Source organism: Anabrus simplex, chromosome 10, assembly GCF_040414725.1.
Source record: "Anabrus simplex isolate iqAnaSimp1 chromosome 10, ASM4041472v1, whole genome shotgun sequence".
Classification (NCBI taxonomy): Eukaryota; Metazoa; Arthropoda; class Insecta; order Orthoptera; family Tettigoniidae; genus Anabrus; species Anabrus simplex.
The window spans coordinates 125,065,252-125,089,577 of record NC_090274.1 but is presented as its reverse complement, the minus strand read 5'-3'; the positions used below and the strand labels follow the sequence as shown (position 1 = coordinate 125,089,577).

Genomic DNA, 24,326 nt, shown 5'->3' with positions numbered 1-24,326 from the left:
GGGTCGGCGTGGCTAGATACCAAGCCAACGGCTCGATTTGAATTTGAAATGTTCGCTGCTTGCTGGAAAAATACTGGGTGGTGCCGCGCCTGCATCGGCGTTCAACGAACTCCCTAACTTCATACCCAGCTCCTTGCATAAAATAGATGTTTTCACGGTGTTATAATTTATTAATTGAGGCATCTAGGGGATGGCTCAATAGAGTCTACAAATTCGATCATAGCATTTATGTACACATGTTAAATTATAGCATAAACTTTTTTTAGATATGTAATGTACACTATGTGATTGAAGTAATAGAGAAAGGAAAGTAAAAACTATACAATTTATTTTTTCCCTTTAATAACACCTCCGTATAACTCTCTTACTCCTAGCCCCTTTATCAAACGTTCTTGATATAAGGATAAAATATTTACATTCTACCTCTATCAAACGATGATACAATAAGCTGAATAAACAAAAAGGACACTATATTATTGAAATAATAGACAGAAACAGCAAACAAATTTAGCGCTGAGAGGTTAGGTTAGGATAACGCATGTTCAGCGTAACTTTAGACCTACACTTCTGTGTAGTTAGTGAGGGTATCGAACTTGAAATCTGTTAGATTAAGCTTCCCCTCTCATGCGGTTAGTCAGGGTGTTGAAATTTGTGTCTCTTAGGTTAAGCTAATACTCTTAGGCTTCGAACTAGGGTCTGCATGGTTAACGCCCTTAGGCCTGCGCTCTTAACCTCAATGACCTTACGCTGGCTACGTGTCCAGGCTTAACCTTACAGACCTCGGGTTCGACCGCTAATGACAATACACGTTTTGTTTCGCACACCTTCATAAGTCAGACATGTGCTACGATTGTTTAAATGCTCTTAATTCATCATATGAAATTGCACTGAATCTAGTAGGTAGGAACACTTTCGCAGGTACATGGTATGCGAATTCCATATCTTGTAGATATTCTTTGCACTGAAATAATACGGAATCCTTCGTTGACGGGCAACTCACTAAAGCGTGGAGCCTCAACTGGTGCAGATAATATTTTCATTTCATCCATGCTATAAAAAGAAACAAAGACAGAGATTAGACATTCGATATCAGCATATCACACATAAGGTATTTGCATCACGACTACCTCTTTCTCCTCCTCAAACATACGAACTGCCATACGCTATTCCCCCTCCTCATAGAGTTAAGACTTCCTCCTCCTAACAGAGAGAGAGAGAGAGAGAGAGAGAGAGAGAGCTCTACCTGCGTTATAGAACTAATAGCTTGGAGGAGGAGGTCAGCATTACCGCCCCTATGAATACAGCATATGAAGTGTCCAGGGGAAGAAGGATGAATGTCCACAAATAACGAAAATGAGATGGCGCCACTGTACAACACAGAATTGCGTGTAGAATCTATTCGTACTGTTTAACTGGCAAAGAAAGATGACAGTGCCGTGCTATGGACATTTTAAAAATGGGCATGCAGAGGAATATGGATGAAGGCCCAGGCGAAACAGTGGAAAAAAGGTGAATGTCCAATTGTACTTTTTGAGTTGTCCAGCTTGTTGCATCTTTCATAGTCAATAGTCGCTGTATTGTTTGTGTACTGTTGGTGATTGATTTCGTTACGTTAATTGCTGTTTGCAATCTAATTTATTGCTACAGAATGGAAGGTATAGGTGATGTTGGAGAATTGCAAGATGAACAAAATCCTGCTACTTCAGCCAAGAAAAGAATTAAGTATGGACGCATGAAAGATGTGAGTAAGAAACTTAGGTTAAGTACACATGAAATGGCACCAGACTGTCGCTACACGGTTAAAGTGTTTTGAATTTATTTCACAAGAGGAAAGATCAGAAATTCTTAAAAAACGTAATTCTCTTTCCTGTATCTCAGATGTGTTAATATATATGTAATAAACTAAAAATCTTACTTATTTATTTCAATAAGCCTATCCCTTTATTCGCCACTCGTAATACCGCAATGTATATTCTACATTCATCAATGAACATATGCACAGCTATCCAGCATGATTTTTTTTGCAACGTGCTACGGGTAAGTATTATTTATTTTCAAGTTACATGTCCTTAAAATGTCGGCCGTACTTATCTCTCTTGTTAGGTACCCGGTAAGTAGCGCAAAACAGTTTTCGTATCCGAACATAAGGGTTTAGTTTCCGGGTGATATCAACAATATTGTAAGCTACTGTAAGTCTCTAGAGTTCAAATCTATAAGCTCAAAGGTTCAAATCAAAAATAGTGTGTTCCAAACACTAAAAAACGAACAGCACATTACGTGTCAACACAGGTACCACCTTTTTCCCACTTGAGCTCCAAGCTTCCTTAAGTCGCTTTCGAATGTTACGCCCCCGTGAATAAAGCATATGTATTAAGCCTAACACCAGCTCCCAAGTCCCATGCCGCCATCTTGTTCCGAGTTAAGCTCAGCCCCTGAGGGTGTCTGTCAACATTACGCCCCTATGAATAAACCATAAATATTAAGTCTTACACCATCTCTCTAGTCCTATTAGTTCAACGCGTACCCGCTAAGTTCGTGTAGGAAAGGGCTTCCGGTTAGGTTCATGCCTGGTCAGCGTGAGGTTAAGGCTGCACAATACCCTAGGGTGTAAAGTTATGTCCGGACTGGAGTAGGGAACCGCAACTGGTTATGTTTACGCCTGGTCAGCGTAAGAACTTATTGTGGTTAGTCCGGGTATCGAACTTAAATTCTGTTGAGTTAAGCTTACATTCTTTTTGCGGTTAGCCTGGGAGGTTAGATTCAGCTTCGAACCCTAAATACGCTTCTTAAATGTTACGCCCCCTATAAATAAAGTACATGTATTAAGCCTTACACAATCTCCCTGGTTCTATGTGCAGCTGCCATCATGTTCCTAGTTCAGCTCTGAGCCCTGAAGTCACCTTCCGATATTTCGCTCCTATGAATAAAGCACACGTATCGAGCCTAATAGCTGCCATCTTGTTCAAAGTTCAGTTCCCAGCTCCCTTAAGTCACTTTCCAATGTTACGCCCCTATGATTAAAGCATGTGCATTAAGGCCTATCGTTGCCATCTTGTTCCCAGTTCAGCTTCAAGCTACCTTAAGTCATTTTGCAGTGTTCGGCCCCTATGAATAAAGCATACAGCCGTCATCTTATTCCAAGTTTAGCTCCAAGTCCTGTGAGGTGAAGTTAGGTTAACGCATGGTCAGCGTAACGTTAGCCCTGCACCTTTATGCAGTTAGCTCGGGTATCGAACTTGAAGTCTGTTAGATTAAGCTTCCAATCTTATGCTCTAAGCCCGTGTGTTGAACTTGGAGTCTCTTAGGCTTCGAAGTAGTGTCAATCAATCAATCAATAAATCAATCCTTATCTGCACTTAGGGCAGTCGCCCAGGTGGCAGATTCCCTATCTGTTGCTTTCCTAGCTTTTTCCAACGGTTAACGCCCTTATGCCTGGGGTCGAACCCGGGGTCTGTAAGGTTAGTCCTAGACAAGCAGTCAGCGTAAGGTCATGTGACGTTAAGAGCTTGCTGTTAGCCAAGCGCACTAGTAAAGTCAGCACGTTCCGGCTGGTGGAGGCCTTTCCCCGGGGGCCTGAGGTGGCAGTGGTCATTTATAGTCTGTACGGTAAAACTAAATAAGGCATAAAAGGTCGGAAATTGCATTCTCTATAACTTTTGTTATGTAGTACTTTTCGATAGGACCAATAACAGATATTTAAAAATTAAATTATGGACTCCTTCCTCTAAACTACCATATCATCCAGGGTGAATAAAAATATTTATAGCATAGATTGTACTGGCTCATTCCCCAACGTCACATACCGATTTTTTTAAAATTCTTTTCCGCCATTTTCTCGTGATGCGTGTAGATACATGCAGACAGCCAGGAATGACGGAAAATTAAAAAGTGTATTTTCTTGTTACCGTGGACACGACCGATACAGATAGATGTACGATTAAGACATTTTTAACATGGACATGTTTTTGGGCGTGGTAATCAGCATAATCAACTTACCGTAGAAAGAAATCGAACAGCGTCGTAGCCAGGCAACCGTTGTTCGCCTTCTATCTATACTAAGTCTTCATCATCTTCGTCCCCTATGCTATTAAAATATGAAAGATCTCTGCTACTACCACTAAACTGTATTATTTCTCCCCTGAAGTGGGAGGCGGGCCTCTTAGATGGTTACGCCCTCTCTCAAGCCAGGAGATTTGTGGTGAACGCGAGAGATTTAGTGGCCACGACCTATACTAGGAACTGTCCTGGCATTCCCCTTACTGCAGGTGAAAGGAAAACCATTCTGAAGACAGCCAATGGTAGGGGAACAGCCCTTTACCGTGTCCCGAATGGGGAGATGTAGAGCCATGGCCACCCCTCCTCTGCTCGGCTGGCCGGTCAGAGTGGAGTGCTGTCGGACAAAGATCAGCCTACTCTGCAACCGATGACACATATTTCTGCCTTCGATATACATCAGGTACAAATGGCACTGCGTCTGAAGTGAGTTTCCGCTGTCTTTGATTGATGACAGTAAAGCCCCTTGTACACGGTAATGTCGCAGAAGGGAACAGCATCTTGTTCATAATACTGTACGTAAATAAGCGAGCAGTTCCTTGTACGTACATCTTAATCTTGTGACGTGGCATCATGATGCTACACATGGGAGCTGCGGAAGGACTGCATGTTGTAAGCCCATAAACGTATTCATAGTTCTATCCCTTTCCGTGTAGCAGAGAACTTTAGATATATCTTACTATCATATGAAATAGAACAGTGCAGAACAGTAAGTACAACGAATGCATACAATTTTGTAGCTTGACATAGTTTATCATCTAAAAGCGGATGATTGATTGAATGATGTGTTTTGGTGCAATATGTGTTATCATTTCTTGGTTTCTTCAAACACTATTCTACGAGACTTGCCATCCTCTATATTCCTCAGAGTGTGGCCTCAAGTGCCTCATTTGACAGACTGAAACATGTATCACGCAGTAAGTTCCTTGAGAAAACACCAAGTGCTGTTGCCAAACACGTTTGATATGTTAGTGTTACATTGTAACTTGTCAGTTCCAGTCTTTCTTTCATAGAAGAATGATTTTGTATTTGCGTTATAATATTGTTTTCTATCTAATGAATATTAAATGATGATTAACAGTACTGAATGTAATTTAATGAAATTAATATATACTATGATCACTAAAATTTTGTGGAATTTTCTACACATTTTTCATACCTGTAGTACTGTGGATAGTACCGGTATGTCGAGTATAGCCCCATACATCAAAAGATCATGATTTATTTTCCTGTGAATCCTACAAAATCCCTCGTTAGCATATGAGTTTCCTTTAATCATTTTGGTAACTTTCTTCTTTCTTACATTGTATATTATTCATTCCCTGTGTAAGTGGCACATCTTGATAGTGTTAAGAGGACTGACGTACGAGGTGATGTTCGTGTCTACTTCTGTCATAGTTCTTAATCCGAAATTGTTTTTTTTTTTTTTTTTTTTTTTTTTTTGCTAGGGGCTTTACGTCGCACCGACACAGATAGGTCTTATGGCGACGATGGGATGGGAAAGGCCTAGGAGTTGGAAGGAAGCGGCCGTGGCCTTAATTAAGGTACAGCCCCAGCATTTGCCTGGTGTGAAAATGGGAAACCACGGAAAACCATCTTCAGGGCTGCCGATAGTGGGATTCGAACCTACTATCTCCCGGATGCAAGCTCACAGCCGCGCGCCTCTACGCGCACGGCCAACTCGCCCGGTCCGAAATTGTTTGAGACATGGACTGGTTTGATGCAGCCTCCATGCCACCCTATCCTGTGCTAACATATTCATTTCTGCATAAATGCTGCATCCTAAATCTGCTCTAATCTGCTTGTCATATTCATCCCTTGGTCTACCCCTACCGTTCATACTCCCCATACTTCCCATAAAACCAACTGCACAAGTCCTTAAGATGTGTCCTATCATTCTATCACTTCTTCTCATCAAATTTAGCCACAAGGATCACATCTCACCATTTCGATTCAGTACCTCCTCATTCGTGATTCGATCTATCCATCTCACCTTCAGCATTCTTTTCTAACGACACATTCCAAAAGCTCCTATTCTCTTTGTTTCTGAGCTAGTTATCGTCCATGTTTCACTTCCATACAATGCCACGCTCCACACGAAAGTTTCAAAAACATTTTCCTAATTCCTATATTAATGTTCGAAGTGAGCAAATTTCTTTTCTTGAGAAATAATTGCTTGTGCTAGCCTGCATCTTATGTCCTCCATAATTCTGCCTTCGTTAGTTATTTTACTACACAAGTAACAATATTCATCCACTTCCTTTAAGACTTCGTTTCCTAATCTAATATTTCCTACATCACCTGCCTTCGTTCGACTGCACTCCATTACTTTTGTTTTGGACTTATTTATTTTCATCTTGTACTCCTCACCCAAAACTTCGTCCATACCATTCAGCAACTACTCCCGATCTTCTGCAGTCTCAGATAAAATAACAATATCATCGGCAAACCTCAGAGTTTTGATTCCCTCTCCTTGGATTTTGATTCCCTTTCCGAATTCTTCTTTGATTTCCTATAGTGCCAGTTCTATATAAATATTGAAAAGGAGGGGGGACAAACTACAGTCTTGCCTCACCCCTTTCTGGATTGCTGCTTCTTTTTCATAGCCATCGATTCTTATCACTGCAGACTGATTTTTATATAGATTGTAGACAATTCTTCTTTCTTGGTACCTGATGCCGATCGCCTTCAGAATCTCAAATAGCTTGGTCCAATCAACATTATAAAATGTCTTTTCTAGATCTACAAAGGCCATGTATGTAGGCTTGCCCTTCTTAATTCGATCCTCTAAAATCAGACGTAAAGCCAGGATTACTTAACGTGTTCCCCACATTCCTTTTAAGCCAAATTGATCTTCTACCAACTCAGCTTAAAATTGTCTTTCCATTCTTCTTTAAACAATACACCTTGTACATTTGCAAGCGTGAGATACTAAACTAATGGTGCGGTGGTTTTCAGACTTGTCAGCACCGGCTTTCTTGGTAATTGGTATCACAACATTCTGCCGATGGCACTTTTCCTGTCTCATACATCTTGCACACTAAATGGAATAACCTCGCCACGGTGGTTTCTCTTAGAACAGTCAGTAATTCAGAGGGAATGTCATCAATTCCAGGTGCTTTGTTCCTATTTAGATCTCTCAAATCTCTGTCGAATTCTGACCTCAAAATCGGGTCGCCCATTTCATCAGCATCAACAGCTTCTTCTTGCTTCAGAACCACAGCATCTACGTCCTTACTTTCATACAACTATTGGATATGTTCCTGCCATCTTTCTGCCTTGTCTTCTGTCCCTAGAAGTAGTTTTCCATCGGAGCTCTTAATATTCATTCACATAGTTTTCCTTTCTCCGAAGTCTTCCTTGATTTTCCTGTATGCAGCATCTACCTTTCCTAGGACCATACTTTCACCTTCCTTGCACTACTCCAGCCATTCTTCCTTAGCTGCCCTGCTCTTCCTATGCACTTCATTCTTTAATCGCCTGTATTCTTTTCTAACCTCTTCACTTTTTGCGTTCTTGTATTTTCATCGTTCATTGATCATGTTTAGTATCTCTTGAGTTATCCATTGATTCTTAGTTGATCTTTCCTTTCTTCCTAACATCTCTTCAACAGCGCTACTGATCTCATTCTTCATGACTGTCCATTCTTCTTCTACTGTATTCCCATCAGCCATTCTGTTTAGTCCTTGTGCGACATGTTCTCGAAACAATCCTTCACACTTTTTCCTTTCAACTTGATTGGATTCCATCTCACTGGATGCCTTCCCTTCTTCAACTTCAACTTCAGACGGTATTTCATGACCAACAAGTTTTGCAATCCAGCATCTGGTTTCTGAATCTCTGCCTAATCATAATGAAGTCTTTTTTATACCTTCCAGTGTCTCCAGGTCTCGTCCATGTGTACAGCCGTCGTCTGTGGCGTTTGAATCAAGTATCAGCAAAGACTAAATTATGATCAGTGCAGAATTCAACCAGCCGACTTCCTCTTTCGTTTCTTTTGTCCCAATCCGAATTCTCCTACTCCATTACCTTCTCTTCCTTAGCCTACCACAGCATTCCACTCTCTCATCACATTTGATTTCTCGTCGCCTTTTACACATTGTATTAAGTCTTCTCTCTCTTCATATATTCCTTCGATTTCCTCATTATCTGCTGAACTACTAGGCATATAGACCTGCACTATTGTTGTGGGCATTGGTTTGGTGTCTATCTTGACGACAATACTCCTTTCCCTAAGCTGGTCGTAGAAGATTACCCATTGCCCTATTTTCTTATTTATTATTAAACCGAGTCCGATATTTCAGCTGTTTGACTTTGTGTATTAATTCTGAAGTCGCCTGGCCAATAATACTCCTCTTCCTGCCAACGTACTTCACTTACACCAACAAGATATAACTTTAGTCTATCCATCTCCCTTTTCGGACTATCTAATCTACCACAACGATTCAAACTTCTAACATTCCACGCTCTGACTCGCAAAATGTTAGTATCAGTCTTCCTGATGATCACCCCGTCTCGTGTAGTCACCACCCGGAGATCTGAATGGGAGACTATTTGACCTCCGGAATATTTTTACCCGGAAGGAAGCAATCATCAGTACACCATTCAAACAGAGAGCTGCTTGTCCTCGGGAGTTAGTTACAGCTGTATTTTCCCGTTGCATTCAGTCTAGCAGCAGTATCAACACAGCTAAGCCATGTTGAGTATTATTACACGGCCATATCAGTCAATCCTCTAGACTGCCGGCTTTGTAACTTCCGAAAGGCTGCTAACCCGCTTTCGATGAACCATTCGTTAGTCTGGTACCTCGACAGATACCCATCCGATATAGTTGCACCATCAGGCTCAGCTATCTGCTTCATTGGAACGTGCAAGTGTCCCCATCGCGGAAAGGTCACATGGTTCGCAGGGAAGGAATCTGAAATATAGATTGCCAATCCCACTCACCTTCTGGTCACTCCCTCCCTTCCTTCCTTCCTTCCTTCATGGCTTTGTGACTTAGTTAGCTTTTCTCCTTTTCAGAAGAAGTCACTGTCCATGAATTGACTATAAAACGATTGTAGTGGGTTATATTATGAAAATCAAATAGAATCTTGAAGTGGCTAATATTTATTTTTCGGGTGTTTTCCTCATTTTGCTTGTTAGGGCTTCTTGCCATTGTTGTTCATGGATCACCTCGTAACCGGTTAGGCTGTAGTCTGCTGGAGATGATAAGTTTAATTATGGCTGCATCATCTTATGTAATGATATTGTAATGGTTGTAGCGTCCGCTATACCAACTGGCAGTGGGCCCGGCCCGGCCCGGCACCGTATGGGCCCACCCCTTACGCTTCAACTGCACCAATCACGAGCAGCACTTAAGTGCTAGGCCAGCCCGCGGTCCCGTAACAGAGGAGTATGGAAATGACTCCACGATTAATCTGGAGTGTTCCATCCCACGAGGTTCCTTGATCCATCGAGCATCCGGACTATTCTAGAAGGGCCAGCGCGGGTATATAAGAGAGGAACGACCTGCTTGGAGTTAGACTGAGTTAGAAGTTGGTGTGGTTCAGTCGTGAGCGACTGCCAGTGTAGTGAAGTGTGTGAATTGACGTGATTATCGGACTAGTGTGCTACAGTGCGGACTGTCGGCGAAGGAGAGAACGTGTAGCCGTGCGACGCGGGACCTTGTGTGTGTAGTGTGAGGACAAGTGAGAAACTAAGGGAGAGAGAGCGCGCGAACTGTGTAAGTGTGTGTTATGAGCAAAAGTTGTGTGTAGTCTTGTGTAGTTGAGTGCGTAGCTAATAAATCTTGGTACTGAAGCTACCAGTCTATTGTTAATTGATCCTCCTACCCCGCCAACTCCTTACAATATTGTTGTGATTTATTTATTTATTTATTTATTCACAAAGCACAAGATACAGCTACACTGAGCAAATTTCACTTGCACTGCCAACAGACTATTTAACCAACGTAAACTTTCATAATAAAATATAACAAACATAACAAAATATAACAAGATCAGGTACACAGCCTACTAATAACTGTCCAAATCGAAAACCCGTAAGAATGTCCATATTGATAGCCAAGTCGTCGTGGGTCAAGATGGCGGTATAATCCCTTCACATCAACTTATCTTTAAGAGGCTATTTACACACCTCTCGAATACACTTTTATTTGATGCTATATCGAGTTCTTGTCTCCTGTTAATATTGTTAAAGAGTGTCGGGAGGCGGATTAGGAAAGATCGTTGAAGTATTGAGTGCTGAGTGTGGGGAATGTGGAGAAGGTCTTTGGTTCTGGTGGAGCGGGAAGGAACACGGAGAAAGAAGAGTGAGACAAGATGTTCCGAGCGGTAATGCCCATTTAAGATCCCGTGGAGGAAACTCAGGTCAGCTACCTGTCGCCTGATGTGCAGCGGTGACATATTAATTGCCATTAATACCTGCTGCGTAGACAGATTTCTGAGCTTGGGGTTTCTGTTCCTTACAATTGCAGCAAAGAAGGACACTGCTCTGTCTAACTGCTTAGTATTGGAGGGGGAGGCTGTTGTCCAAATAGGAGAGCAGTAGTTTAAGAGAGGTTGAACGATCGTGAGGAAGAAGTGACGAAGAGCAATGGGGTCAGAAATTTCTGTGAAGCGATAGAGAATGCCTAGTAATTTCATAGCCTTGGTTGTATATGTTTCTATGTGGGTCTTAAATTGTAATTTTGTATCGAATATTACACCTAGGTCACGCTGTTGCGTAACCACGGTGATGGGCTTGTCGAGTAGGTAATATGATGTCGGTAGAGGAGATTTACGTAGTGTTATGGTCATGTGGCTGCATTTTTGTGGATTGGGGATAAGTTTCCAAGTACGGCACCAGTTCGAGAGGGCATTAAGTGAGGACTGTAGCAGAGCTGCATCTCCTGGATTCCTGATCTCCCTAAATATCTTGCAGTCGTCAGCAAAGAGTAGGGTATTCGCTGTCTCGTTGAGTTCGGACGGCAGATCGTCCATAAACAAAGAAAACAGTAAGGGGCCAAGAGTACTGCCTTGTGGGACACCGGAGGTGACTGGTAACCATGAGGATGAAGTGCCTGATATTACCACTCTCTGCCAACGGTTATGTAGGAAGCCAGAAAGAAGGGCCAGAAGACTGCCATGTATATTAAATCGTTCGGAGAGTTTATGGAGCAACAGAGTATGGTCTACAGAATCGAAAGCTTTCGAAATGTCTACGTAGCAGATATCCAGCTGCGATTTAGCTGCAATGGCGTGTGATGCAAAGCTATGCAGAGTGGCCAGGTTTGTTAGACAAGAGCCACCTGGTAGAAAACCATGCTGCTTGGTTGAGATATACGGCAACGTGAATGCGAGGAGACGCTGGTGTATAATTTTTTCAAAGGATAGTGTGGGGAGAATAGAAATTGGTCGGTAAGATGAAACATTAAATTTGTTGCCTGATTTGAGAAGTGGAACAATATTTGCCTGTTTCCAGGTATTAGGAAAATAGCCCGCGGCAAAACATCTGTTAAATAATTTAGATAGAGGGACGCAAAGAGTACTGGCAGTATTTTTTAGGAAAAGAGGACCTATAGTGTCGGCACCGGTAGCTTTGTTGGTACGGAGAGTTTGAAGAAGGTCATGAACTTCACTTGGTGTGGTAGTTATGCTTGATAGGGTTCTGTTTGAAGCTGTACCAACGGATGGGAGTGGTTGGTTTTGTAAGGGAGGAGAGAAGTTGGAGAAGAAATACCTGTTGAACAGTTCATTGCGATCGGCGCCGTCTGCTGTTGTATCGTTGTGGTTCACGCTGACAGGAATCCGCCCCGTCCTTCTTCGTGTGTTGATGAGACTCCAGTAGCGCTTGGGATTGCTGCGGACGTTTTCAGTGACAGTGTCTACGTGTGTTTTGTAGTCTCTTCTGACCATAAACCTCGCGTGGCGGCGGATTTTAACGAAAGTATTGTGAGTGTGTGGGTTAGGGAAGTCTTTCCACAGGCGCCAAGCTCTCTTTTTATTAAATAGTATCAGTCTGGTCTCATGTGATATCCAGTGTTGAAGTTTGCTGGTAGTAGCCCGTTGTGCAGGTACGAAGTCTTTAATTGCAGCTTGCAGCCAGTCGTACAGCAGGTCAAGAGCCGATTCGATGTCAGCTATTTCGAGCAGACTCCAGGGAAGGCATTCCAGAGCGCGACACATTGCAGGCCAGTCGGCACGGCGCCAGTTATAGGTAGGGCGGTAGGATGTCCTGCTGTGAGGCTTTGAGGAGGGGTGGGGAAGGAGGAGTGTAGCATCGAGAGACTGGTGGTCGCACAGGAAAAGGTTTCTGCCTGGGGTTATTGTTTTAAGTTCTAATGAGGAGAGTATGAAGTCCAGGGTGTTGGGTCTACGGGTTGGGTACATATTAAACTGTTTCAGTCCGAGGCCATTAATAAAACTGTCTATAAAGTATGTGTCACAGTTGTTAGCTGACAGTCCAGTAGTTGGAGAAGACCACTTTATAGACAGGTTAAAGTCGCCCATTAAAATTACTTCACCATGAGGTAGAGCTGCAATGACTGAGTCCAGGCACTGCTCAAGGTCACTGAATTGGCTGTTTGGTGGTCTGTAGTAACATCCCACAAGTACAGGGCGTCGAGGAAAGAATAGCTCCACTCACACTAACTCACAGTTCCGTTCGAGATCTGTCCTCCGTTTACATGGTAACGCACTGTTCACTGCTAGCAACACTCCACCACCTAGAGTAGCGCGATCACGACGGAATATGCTGTAATTAGCACTGAGTGGTAGTTCACTGTCACTAGCCCAAGAGAGCCATGTTTCCGTAAGTCCAATCACGTCAACTTCTCTTAAGTCTGGCAGGGATAGTTCACAATCAGACAACTTATTGTTTAGGCTTTGCACATTTTGACAATAGATGTTTGTCTGTTTTCATTTCACAAGTGGTGGGACCGGGGTTTAAGTGGACATCTCCAGCCAGTAGTAGGAGGCAAAGCAAGCCCGTAATAGCTGAGCGACCAGGCCTAGGCTTGTTCGGCTCCGAGCTAATAGGGAGGCGCCTATAAGTCTGGAAAATGGCGCATCCAGTCAGAGAGAATGCCGGAATGTAGTAGTTTCACTCTGCTAGTAGCCATGCAAAAGGAGAACTCACTGTTTCACTTGCACACACCGATTCCTTAACTCGAATAGACCCGTGCAGAGAACCGTAAAGCGCAACAACTCTGATTATTACCACACAAACAACACAAACTGCAGCAGCACTAAGCTTGCGCGTGTCTACTCTAGCCGCCATCTTGAGTATGCTTGATGCTGTGTGATGTGAACTAGCCAATCTGGCCGGATAAGGTTAAGTAATTCTAATACGTGATATTAACTGATTTGCTGTCTCTGTAACATCTTTCTGCTTTTAAGTTCATTTTCTTGGTTTTAGTACTGTTTATTAACATGTTTATTTGATTCGTGCTGGTGCTTGTGCCGTGGTGCGCGTGCATTATAGTTCATGCGTGCTGTGTTGCATTCCACATTGGTATTACCCCTTCGGAATTTTTCTCCCATCATAACTTTGTACTGGAGTTTCTTATTCCTGATTCTGGGTGTTCGAATCCTTGGTAATTTTAAGGTTTTATCTGAAGAAAGAGGTACCCCAAACTACTAAACATAGTGATCACCAAAGGTATGTTTTAAATATTTAACTGTACTGACTACAATAAATTTCTGGAATTTCAAGGAAGTGCAGATCCATAATTTAAACTCTGTAATCCAATTTGCAATGAACAGTTAGACTGGTTGACGATTTTTAATTCAAAAGTTTTCATATACAGTACTTAGAATTTCACTTATTATTATTTTGTAGGTACTATTTATTTCAGAATTTATTCCCTTACGTTATCCATTGTTAGGGTATGAATTTTAATAAAGAATTTATTTAAGAACATTATATGGAGCAAATTATTGTAAACAACTAAACTTTCCTTTCAGAGAGTTTTAACATAATTTCTGATTTAACATTCAATTGTACAAAGCCTGAACACCTGTAAGACCAAATCCCTTCTAGCCTATTTTAGCAATGAACTGAAGAGTTCTAATCCTTGTATTGTGTGTAGTACACTCTTCTGTTGGTCACCCGGACCCACCGGTTTGCCCAGAGTCCAACACTTCCTACCCTATTGTTTGACGCATCGTAATGTTCCCTCCATAGTTGGTATATTTCATACTGGGTTGGTTGCAGAACTTTCTTGTGGTGGCAGCAATTGTCGACACTGGCTATTGGTAACTGTTCAATTGGTTTTGGTGCTACAGTAATTACATACAGTACTTCACTCAGAAGGAATAATTAAAATATTATTTGAAAGGATTTTACGTTATAACATTATTCAGTTCCTGTAAGACGAGCTTTATCACTTCAGTGTTTGATTTTAAATGGGATTCTGCATGCCACACTCCACATGTCTGCTCGTAACGGTTTCTCCCGGTCGACAGACACTGACTCAGGGTGAGAAGCAAACGAGTTCCCAGAGAGCGAAATAGCTGCCACCTGGTGAGAGCAGTATGTACTATCACGAGCAATAATACCGTATAGTTCCAGTTTTCTTGGGTAGATGGCAGAGCAATAGCTTACACAGTTCATAAGCGTGGTAAGAGATTGCGCTGTATGCATGTAAGGAAAGTGAACAGTATTTTGACAATTAAGATGATTCCTAATTTTGTTACACTTAAACAGTTTTCCGTGGTTCCCATTTTCACACCAGGCAAATGCTGAGGCTCTACCTTAATTAAAGCATAGCCGCTTCCTTCTCTCTCGTAACCCCTTCCACGAACCTGCTTCGCAGGCTGCTACATATAATTTGCGCCCTGCTATTCTCACATACTTCGTAATCAAGGTGTCCAGAATCCAAACATTATCAACTGTGTTCCTTCCTTTCCTAAATCCATTTTGAAACTCAGATATCCTACCATACTGTTCCGCCCAATTTGTTATCCTATTCGCCAAAATCCATGTGTACACCTTCGACAACGAGTCTAGGAGTGTAAATCCTCTATAGTTGTTAGGATCGCTACTAGCCCCTTTATTTTTATAAATAGGGCATTATACCCCCTTCCTCCATTCCCTCGGAAATTTTCCAGTATCCAGCAACCTATTAAAGAATTTTACAATCCCTCTCAACATCGGTTCATTTGCCCCAACGTCCTTCTACACACTATTGGAAATACCGTTCACACCTCCTGCAGCCTTGGGTCTAGCATTTTTAATACTCTCATTACCTCCTACCTTGTTATCTCCTCATCCAATATTGGAATTTCAACTTTCAATTCCCTTCTTACGTATGACTTGTCTATTTCTCTACCCAATTTCCCCCCCCCCTTCTAAAAGCCTTTTAAAATGCCTTAGCCACTCGTTTTCTCCTATCATTCACCTTCCCCACCGGTTTCGTTCTTCTAATCGTGTTTATTGATTCCCATATCCTCTCAAATTTCTTCTCTCTACAATATCTATTTATTTGTTCAACTTCCGCATCCTTCCATCCTCTTTTCTTCTCATTCAATACCTCCTTATATTCTCTTCTAAATTTACAATATTCCTTCCTTTTTTCTTGCTTCCCCTCCTTCCTAAACTCCGCTAGGGATCTCATTACAACCTCACGTTTTCTCATGCAGTCTTCGTCAAATCATTCATTCATTTTGTTCTTTTTCCGTCTACCCTTCTCACTTTCTTCCCCATCCTCCATACAGGGAGTTCTATTAATTTTAGCATGCTGTCCATATCATTCCCTTCTGCCGCCTTTTTAGTTCCTACCCTTAATATATCTCCCACCTCTTTCAAATCCCGTCTGAATTTCTCTTTGGCAGTATCATCCTATACATACTTCCATCCTCTATTCCTATAACTCTCCCTACTTTCCTCCACCTTTCCCTTCACATCAGCAACCAAAGTTCTCAATTTTATTTTGATAGGCATCCCAGACTATCCCCCTTCATCCACCCCTTTAAAATAAATAAACGTTTTATAGCACATAACTCCAATAACCTTTCTCCATAACTATTTACACCATTAACCTTACTCCTTCTTTGCAGCCCGCCGCCTACTTTTCCTTCTCTTCCGTACACCGGTACCCTATTGCTCAATCTCGCATTCCAATCCCCCAATCAAATCATCCCGTCTTCCACATACAGCCCTTTAATTATGTTTACTTCTTCAATCAGCTCGTCAAAGAAATGTTTATTTGCATAAACGGAATCACTCGGATGGTTATAAAGCAGGGCCAGACAAATTTTTTCCCCTGCCCCCATCGCCATTTTTACTCTCAGCCACACTACCCCCTCTACCCTACTCTGTAACATCTCCACCCATTCAGCTATCTCATTTCTTATTAGAACTACTATGCCCCCTGGGTTTCGTCCCCTCTTTCCTATTTTTTCCTTAACACGCTGACTACCCTAAGCCGCCCCATGTAATTTCAACCCCTAACCGCGTGTCCACTAGAGCAATTATCTCAAAATCTTTCACTAAATCCACAATTTTCATATTCCCTAACTTACCCATCAACCCTTCAATATTCAGCACCCATATCACCACCTCTAGTAATTTATTTCCTCCCCCTCCCTCTCTATACTTCTGCGTTTCACCACTTCCCCCTTACTTCTCGTAATTCTTCATTGTGGTTCCTCCCCATCCCTCTCCCCTTCTCCCCCCCATCCTTCCCCTTTTCTGTGCCAAAGCCTTTTTTCCTCCCCATAGATCTTTTAAACTTAACGCTCTCCCCTTATTTAACGCCTGATTTCTATCCAAGTTTCTTTCTGCATTTCTATTATTTGGGGAGGTTGAGTCGCTACCCTGACTCCTTTTCCCTCCCATCACCTCTTCACTACCTGTACGCACTTCACTTCGGTATAGTGTCTTACTTGTTGATCCACTCATTCGTGGGTTGTTCTGATTATCCAATGTCTCTGCTATCCTCGCCACCTGACCCCTGATACCGCAGTCCCGTCTTCTCTCTTCCTTTTTACTTCTGTTCATGGAAGCACGCAAGTAAATCGGCTCTCCGTTTAAGGGAATTTTGTAGGCGAACGGAAGAAGTGTGTGGTGTGGAAAAGTGCAGATCTGTGGAACTTGTGCCAGGGTTCAAGTTGAGACCAGTTTTAATCGATATCGTTGTGTATATCAGCATAATATTAATAATGGGTCGTCATCCTAATAAAGCTAGCAGCGGTAGTGCCTGCAGTGGGCCAATGAAATCGAACAGGCAGTGAGAAAGGTACTGGACGAGGCCGTGCTCTCCGAACGCTTCGTGGAAAGTATTGTAAGTGCAGTGGCGAGACAGGTGACGGAAATTGTGGTGAAAGAATTTGAGCGTAGTCTCCAGTTCAATGCCGAATTGGTGAATGACCTAAACAAAAAAACTCGAGTGCCGCGAAAGAGAAATAAAACATCTCAAAGAAGAAGTTGAGGCGAAGTGCGACTCCCTGGAACAGTACCAGAGGAGGTTGAGAACACAGACGACACTGTTGTGAGCCTCTGCAATAAACTGGACGCCAAGGTAATCAAAACTGACATTGAGAGGAGCCACAGAGTAGGACCGAAGGTGCCTGGAAAACCTCGGCCCATCATTGTGAAGTTCACGTCCTTCCGCTCCAGGCAAGAGGTTTTCACACGAAAGCGCCAACTGAAAGGAACACCTACCACGATACGAGAAGACTTGACTGCAACTCGTCTAGCAATTCTGAAGGCAGCCATCACTGTTCATGGACTAAGGAACACTTGGACTGATCACGGGGATATCATAATTAAGTTGGCAGACGGTACAAGGCGTCGTATCAACCATATGTGTGATATTCCTAGATTGTAATCTGCAAGCATCACCACATCAATACAGAACTACGTTCGCTTTTAATGTGCGTACCGAAATATTGCCTTCCCTTGCTTTCATAGTAGGAATTCACTACAGTTAAGTTTCACTTTCACTTTCTCTTTCTCCTCTCTCTCTCTCTCTCTCTCTCTCTCTCTCCTCCCTCCCATTCATCAATCTCCCATAACACACTTCCTATCACATCTTTTACTATATCAGGTATCTGTTTTCCAAGTATAACATCGCTAGTTAGAACCCTCTAATTTAAAATTAGATTCATTTGTGTGATTTACCTTGTATAATCTGTTTGTAGTGTGTTCTGTCATTGTTATTAGCTTTGCACTGTCTTTTATTTCTCCATTAATTAGTATTGCTTGAACTGTATTTAACCGTAGTCCTCTCGTTAGTACTGTTTTAGTTTTAATTATCCGTTCCGAAGTTGGCATACCTTTTAACACAAAGACATGCTTCTGACGACAGCAGGTCTAAGCGCATTCCTTTAATTCCATCCGCTTGCCTCCCCCCCCCCCCTGTTCCGTTAACCGCACCCTTCACTCACATAGCTGCTGGAGCAAATCCAGGTCCTATTTCAGCCGCTACTATCTTCAAGGAAACCGTGGAACAATTTCCAAGAGCTCTTAATGTTTGTCACTGTAATGTGCAGTCTTTGCTCTCCCAAACGCGCATGGATGAAATGCATAACCGGTTTTCTTCGCGCCATTTCCATGGAATTCTCATGTCTAAAACCTGGCTGAGCAGCAAGTGCCCCCACTCAGCTGTTGACATAGGCGGGTACGTCCTTCTACGAAATGACCGCGAGGGGAAAGGCGGTGGAGGGATGGGTGGCTGCTTATGTTGCCAGAGACCTCAACCCTTAAGTAATTAGTCATTCACCTTCACAGTATGAACGTAAACCCGAGTTTTTGTTTGTAGAGATAACACTGTGTAGAACGAAATGCTTGCTAGGAGTGGTTTACTAGCCTCCGAAAGTAGGGTATTTGACCGACCTTGAGACTGAAATACTAAACCTTCTGCCAGACTATGAACACGTTATTGTAATGGGCGACTTCAAGACAAATTTGTTAGACAGTACCGCAGCTTCAACTCGACAGTTTCGTAACATTTTCGAAGCATGTAACATGACAATTTTACCTCTCGGACCAACCCACCACACTAATAGCAGTCACACCCTTCTCGATCTAATGATAACAAACAATTCAGCGAAAGTCCTGCAACATGGACAGACATCAGCCCCGAGCTTATTGGACATGACATAATCTACCTGTCCTACCAATTACAAACTCCGAAACCAAGGTCGAAAATATGATCATTCAGGGACCTCAGACGAATTGACGCAGATAAATTAGAAGAAGATGCTCTTTCCGTGCCGTGGATGGAGATAAATCGCGCCAATAATCTACAGGAAATGGTCTCAACATTTAATAATCTAGTAACGCAACTCTACGATCGGCACGCCCCAGTGCGTACGGGAAAAGGTTCCAGAGCTCCTAAACCGTGGATAGATGACGAAATTCGCCAGTTAATGGCTAAACGAGACGCTGCTCATAGACGATACAAGCACTACCCAACGGAAGTGAACCACCAGACTTATAAAACACTGCGTAATAAAACGAACTCTAAAATTCGAAGTGCTAGACTACGTTACGCCCATAACTTGATTAGACCTGACGTACGCCCTGCGACGATGTGGAAATCTATGAAATATTTTGGCATCAATAACCAGAAACCTAACGATGAACTAAATGTTAACGTAGATGAATTAAACGAACATTTCATCTCGCCAACGGGAATTAATCCGGTCGTAAAGGAGAAAACTATTAATACATATGATAATACCCCATCTCCACAAAGAGATCAATTTTACTTCAGTCACGTCACACCGCAAGAAGTGATTGACTCAATAAAACGCATCAAGACCACGGCTAGGGACGTAGATAATATAGGCCATGAAATGCTCACGAAAATTCTCCACCACATCATTTATCCATTGGTGAATATTTTTAATTACTCACTGCAACAGGGGACTTATCCGGAAATATGGAAAATGGCCATAGTTCGCCCGCTTCCGAAAATACGACTGGCGAAGGACGTCGGTGACTATCGGCCGATTAGCATCTTGTGCATATTGTCAAAAGCTTTAGAATTTATAGTTCACAAGCAAATTACCGACTATCTTATTCAACACAATCTTCTTGATATCCACCAGTCCGGCTTTAGACCGAGACACAGCACTTGCAGTGCATTAACACATGTGACTGATGACATAAGGCAAGCTATGGACAACAAACAACTGACAGTTCTAGCGTTATTGGACTTAAGTAAAGCTATCGACACTGTTGACAGGTACATACGTATATCCAAATTAAATACTTTAAATTTCTCCACGAGTGCACTCCAGTGGATCAGATCCTATCTCACGGGTCGCCGGCAGTGTGTACTTAATAACAACAATGAATATTCAAATTGGCGTACGGTCGACGTAGGAATACAGCAAGGATCTGTACTGGGCCCCCTATTTTTCTCTTTGTATATAAATGACATATCTTCCGGATTAAAACACTGTAAATACCACTTATATGCTGATGACCTAGATATATATATATATATCACAGCAAACCCGAAAACCTACACTCAGCAACACGCCACCTGAATGATGACTTGATGACCATAGATATATGGGCCAGAAATCACGGATTAAAATTAAGCCCATCAAAATCCCAGGCAATAATTATTGGTTACCCTAAATTACTTTGCAAACTCAATCGAACAGCGTTACCACAGTTGTCCATAAGTGGTACTCCCATACAGTATAGCCAAAATGTAAGAAATCTTGGTATAATATTTGACGAACATCTGTTCTGGTCTGCCCGAACTATATCTGTGTGTATAAAAATATACGTAACGCTACGCTGTCTCAGTAAATTCAAATTCACTTTCCCTTTTAAACTAAAGAAAATTCTTGTTGAATCACTCGCATTACCTCATTTTGATTATTGCGACATAGTTTACAACAACCTAGGAGTAGACTGGGGAAGGAAATTACAGTGTGCTCTGAATACTTGTGTAAGATTTATCTCTGGACTTCGTTACACTGACCAAGTCACACCGTCTTACACGCGGCTCGGGTGGCTTCGCCTACAAGAACGACGCAACTTCATACTCTTTGCTTCTTGCATACTATTCTTAAAAGTTCTCAACCAGCCTATCTCCGTGATCGAATGAAGCTCCTCTCCACAGACCATACCAAAAATACCCGATCCTGCAGCACCACGTGTTGATTCCTTCCTGTACACAGAACAGCAATCTACACGAAATCATTCACCGTTACCGCAGCCCGACAATGGAATCTCTTACCAGTGGACGTGAGAAGCATGTCCAGCAGCTTAGCTATTAAACATGCCTGTGTCGAAATACTACGTAAACATGCATGAATCATCAAATTATGACCTGAAAACACCTACTCCTACCGCCTCTTCATCATTTCCCTCTTCCTTTCACATATCTTCTTCTTCCTCTTCTTTTCCTTCTTACTAATCCTTCTCTTCACCTCTCAATTGAAGGCGATATTTCGGTATACTGTAGAAATGTATATATTTTCTGAACTTTTTCTTAAGTAGTTGTTATAGTACTCATTATTCATAATTATATTCTTAATGTACTCTACGTACGATTTATATTATATAGATGATATGATCTTTTTTATGTGTGGTTACTTTTGTTAATGCTATTACTGTTATTATTGTCATCAGTAGTTATTATGTGTTCTAGGCTAAGACTGGTTAAGTGTAAGAAAGGGAGTACATCCCTAACTTTGCCAGGATAAATAAAACATATTACTTTCTTACTTACTGATGTCTCCCTGCAACTCATTTCCTCCTCACGTTTTTCCATCCTCAGCAGTTCCTTTTGTGACCACGATCGTGACCAGTTTCTACCTGAAGTCACCAGACACCTCCCCACTATCTTGGTTCGCAATCCCTGCGCTCTAGCCCGCCACATGTGCCGCTTAAGGATATCCAGCCGCATCTTGTCTTCTTCCTCAGTCTCAGCCTTCAAATAAATGTTCGATCCCTTCAAATTTCCATCATTCCTCAGAATTATATCTGCCATCAGGGTTGAAATTAATCTTAACTTCACCGGCCTATGTCCCTTGTTCCTTCACACTCTATAGATATATCATCTATATCAACTTCAGAGAAGTTTATCTTCATTTTATTTGAAACCATGGCCACCACTTGCAATACTAACTCCACTTTAGATTCTGTTCCTTCCTTTGGTACACCATACTCAAACACATTTTTTCTTGCTGCTTCGTTCCTCGCGAGTCTTACTTACCTCTTCATTGCTGTCGACTCCTCTTCCAGTACCAACACCATCTTTTTCAAGCTCCCTACCTCATCTTTTATCATCGCTAACTTGTCATTTACCCCTCCAATTTCTTCTTCTGTAAACATTTTTAAGTCCTTCATTTTGGTTGCCTGGTGTTCCTGCATCATTTCCTTCATTTCTTCTCCTTTTCTCGCTTCCTTCACCACTCTCTTGATCTCTTGAAGTTCCTCTCAACTGATCGGTCCCTGATTTGGACCCGGGTTCTTTTCTATACCTCCTACCACCACCAACGTCGCAATAACCGTCGCACACCACATAATCCCCAACAGTCCTTTATAACCAATAATTTCTTTCCCTCTTTCTGCTCCACCTTTCTTCCAACACCACCCTGTACCATGTGCCATCTTCCAATTCTTAGCCTGTACCGCTGTAATGTTACTCCCATCTTGGACTCCTCAGCTCACTCACACGTCTGCACTTCCCGATGTCTCGCTCGTGACTGCTTTGTCTCTTATGCTGGCACTCAACTCCAATAGATGGGATTACTGCTGCGTACCGAGTATAACAGCCGGACTGAATATTGGCGGGAAATAGCTGGGGAGTTAGATAATTTTCTTCTTTAGCATGCCATTCCTGTGGTTGGTACATTTTCTCATACTAGTGGTACATAACGCAGTGGTTCATCATAGTATTCCAGCTATTCGATGCATATTCTGACGCGCTGTTTTGAATGAGCAGTGTGCAAACGTATGACAGAGGCTCACTTATTAGTAGTAGTATGAACTGATCTAGAATTACAATTCACGCCTATTCCAAGTTATAGTATCACATATCACTAAATAACTTAAAATTCAACCCTGAAAAGAGCCGTTCCTTAAGAAAGGCTTCTTCGTCTTCACTTTCATTAAATCTACATTCATTTTACTCCAAAATAGCAGCAAAGATGTGGTTTCTCCTTTGGCTTGGAGGAAAAATTTTCCTCCACGTCAGATAGCTTTTCCCTCGCGAGAGTAGTAAATTGAAATTTTCCAACTCAACGGGTACTCCCATGAAACAGATAAGTAAACGGGCATAGTTTTTGCCCTGGGACTATCCACTATTCGAACCCCCCCCCCCCCGCTGATAAAAAATGAAGAGTGTTTACGGATTTCTGCGTCCTGGTTATTCCAGCTCTGTAACTTTGGACTGTTAGTTCGGCAGCGTAGGACAGTTCGTTAAAAGTGAGAAAATGTGTGGTTTTCCACTTGATCGGTTATTTCATACGAAAGCATTGCTTTAAACCATGCCATTCCTACCGACGTCATTGTAATGACCCATGTTCATTTCAGTTGGGAAAACCACTAAAAGAGTCTTTCTGAGAATCTATAAAGGCAGGCAGAGAGTGAGTGCCTGCCATTATAATGAAAACACCGCCGGGCTGAGTGGCTCAGACGGTTGATGCGCTGGCTTTCTGACCCCAACATGGCAGGTTCGATCCTGGCTCAGTCCGGTGGTATTTGAAGGTGTTCAAATACGTCAGCCTCACGTCGGTAGATTTACTAGCACGTAAAGGAACTCCTGCGGGACTAAATTCCGGCACCTTAGCGTCTCCGAAAACCGTAAAAGAGTAGTTAGAGGGGCTTAAAACTATTATTATTATTATTATTATTATTAATGAAAACACCCCAAACTTATTGTGACTGATGGTAGGCAAGCGGGCCTACCTTTACAATGAAAATTCCCTAATCCAGTCTTCATATTAGAAAAAGACGTTTGATGACTTCCCCGCCGCGTTTCTAGGGCAATGTTAAGAGCTATGCAATTTAATACAGTCTTGCTCACAACGTGTACAGTACCTAACTAGGAATTCTGTAGCGAAGCACAGGTACATCAGCTATTATTATTAGCGTGTGGTAACGTACACAAAACAATACAAAGATTATATACATGAACAGTAAGCACAAACTGTTAAATACACAATTACAAGATATACACAATCATGCAAGCAAAAGGGTTCAAAGAGTTAGATCTAAATTCTGAAGCCAATATATGGCCTCAGCAGAAGCCACCAAAAAATTCCTAGCTGGATCCAGCGAATGCCCTTCCATTGCATTCGGTGACAATATGGCCG

General features: G+C 42.2%; 1 protein-coding gene across 1 annotated transcript in view; it reads right to left on the bottom strand.

The window, feature by feature from the left end:
• Positions 1 to 871: 871 nt before the first annotated feature.
• LOC136881886 (uncharacterized) overlaps positions 872 to 24,326 on the bottom strand; it is a 77,558-nt gene continuing 54,103 nt past the window's right edge. Inside the window, exon 4 of the mRNA XM_067154330.2 lies at positions 872 to 1,050. Coding sequence (XP_067010431.2) covers positions 894 to 1,050 — 157 coding nt within the window. The 3' untranslated portion in view covers positions 872 to 893. The remainder of the gene's footprint in view (positions 1,051 to 24,326) is intronic.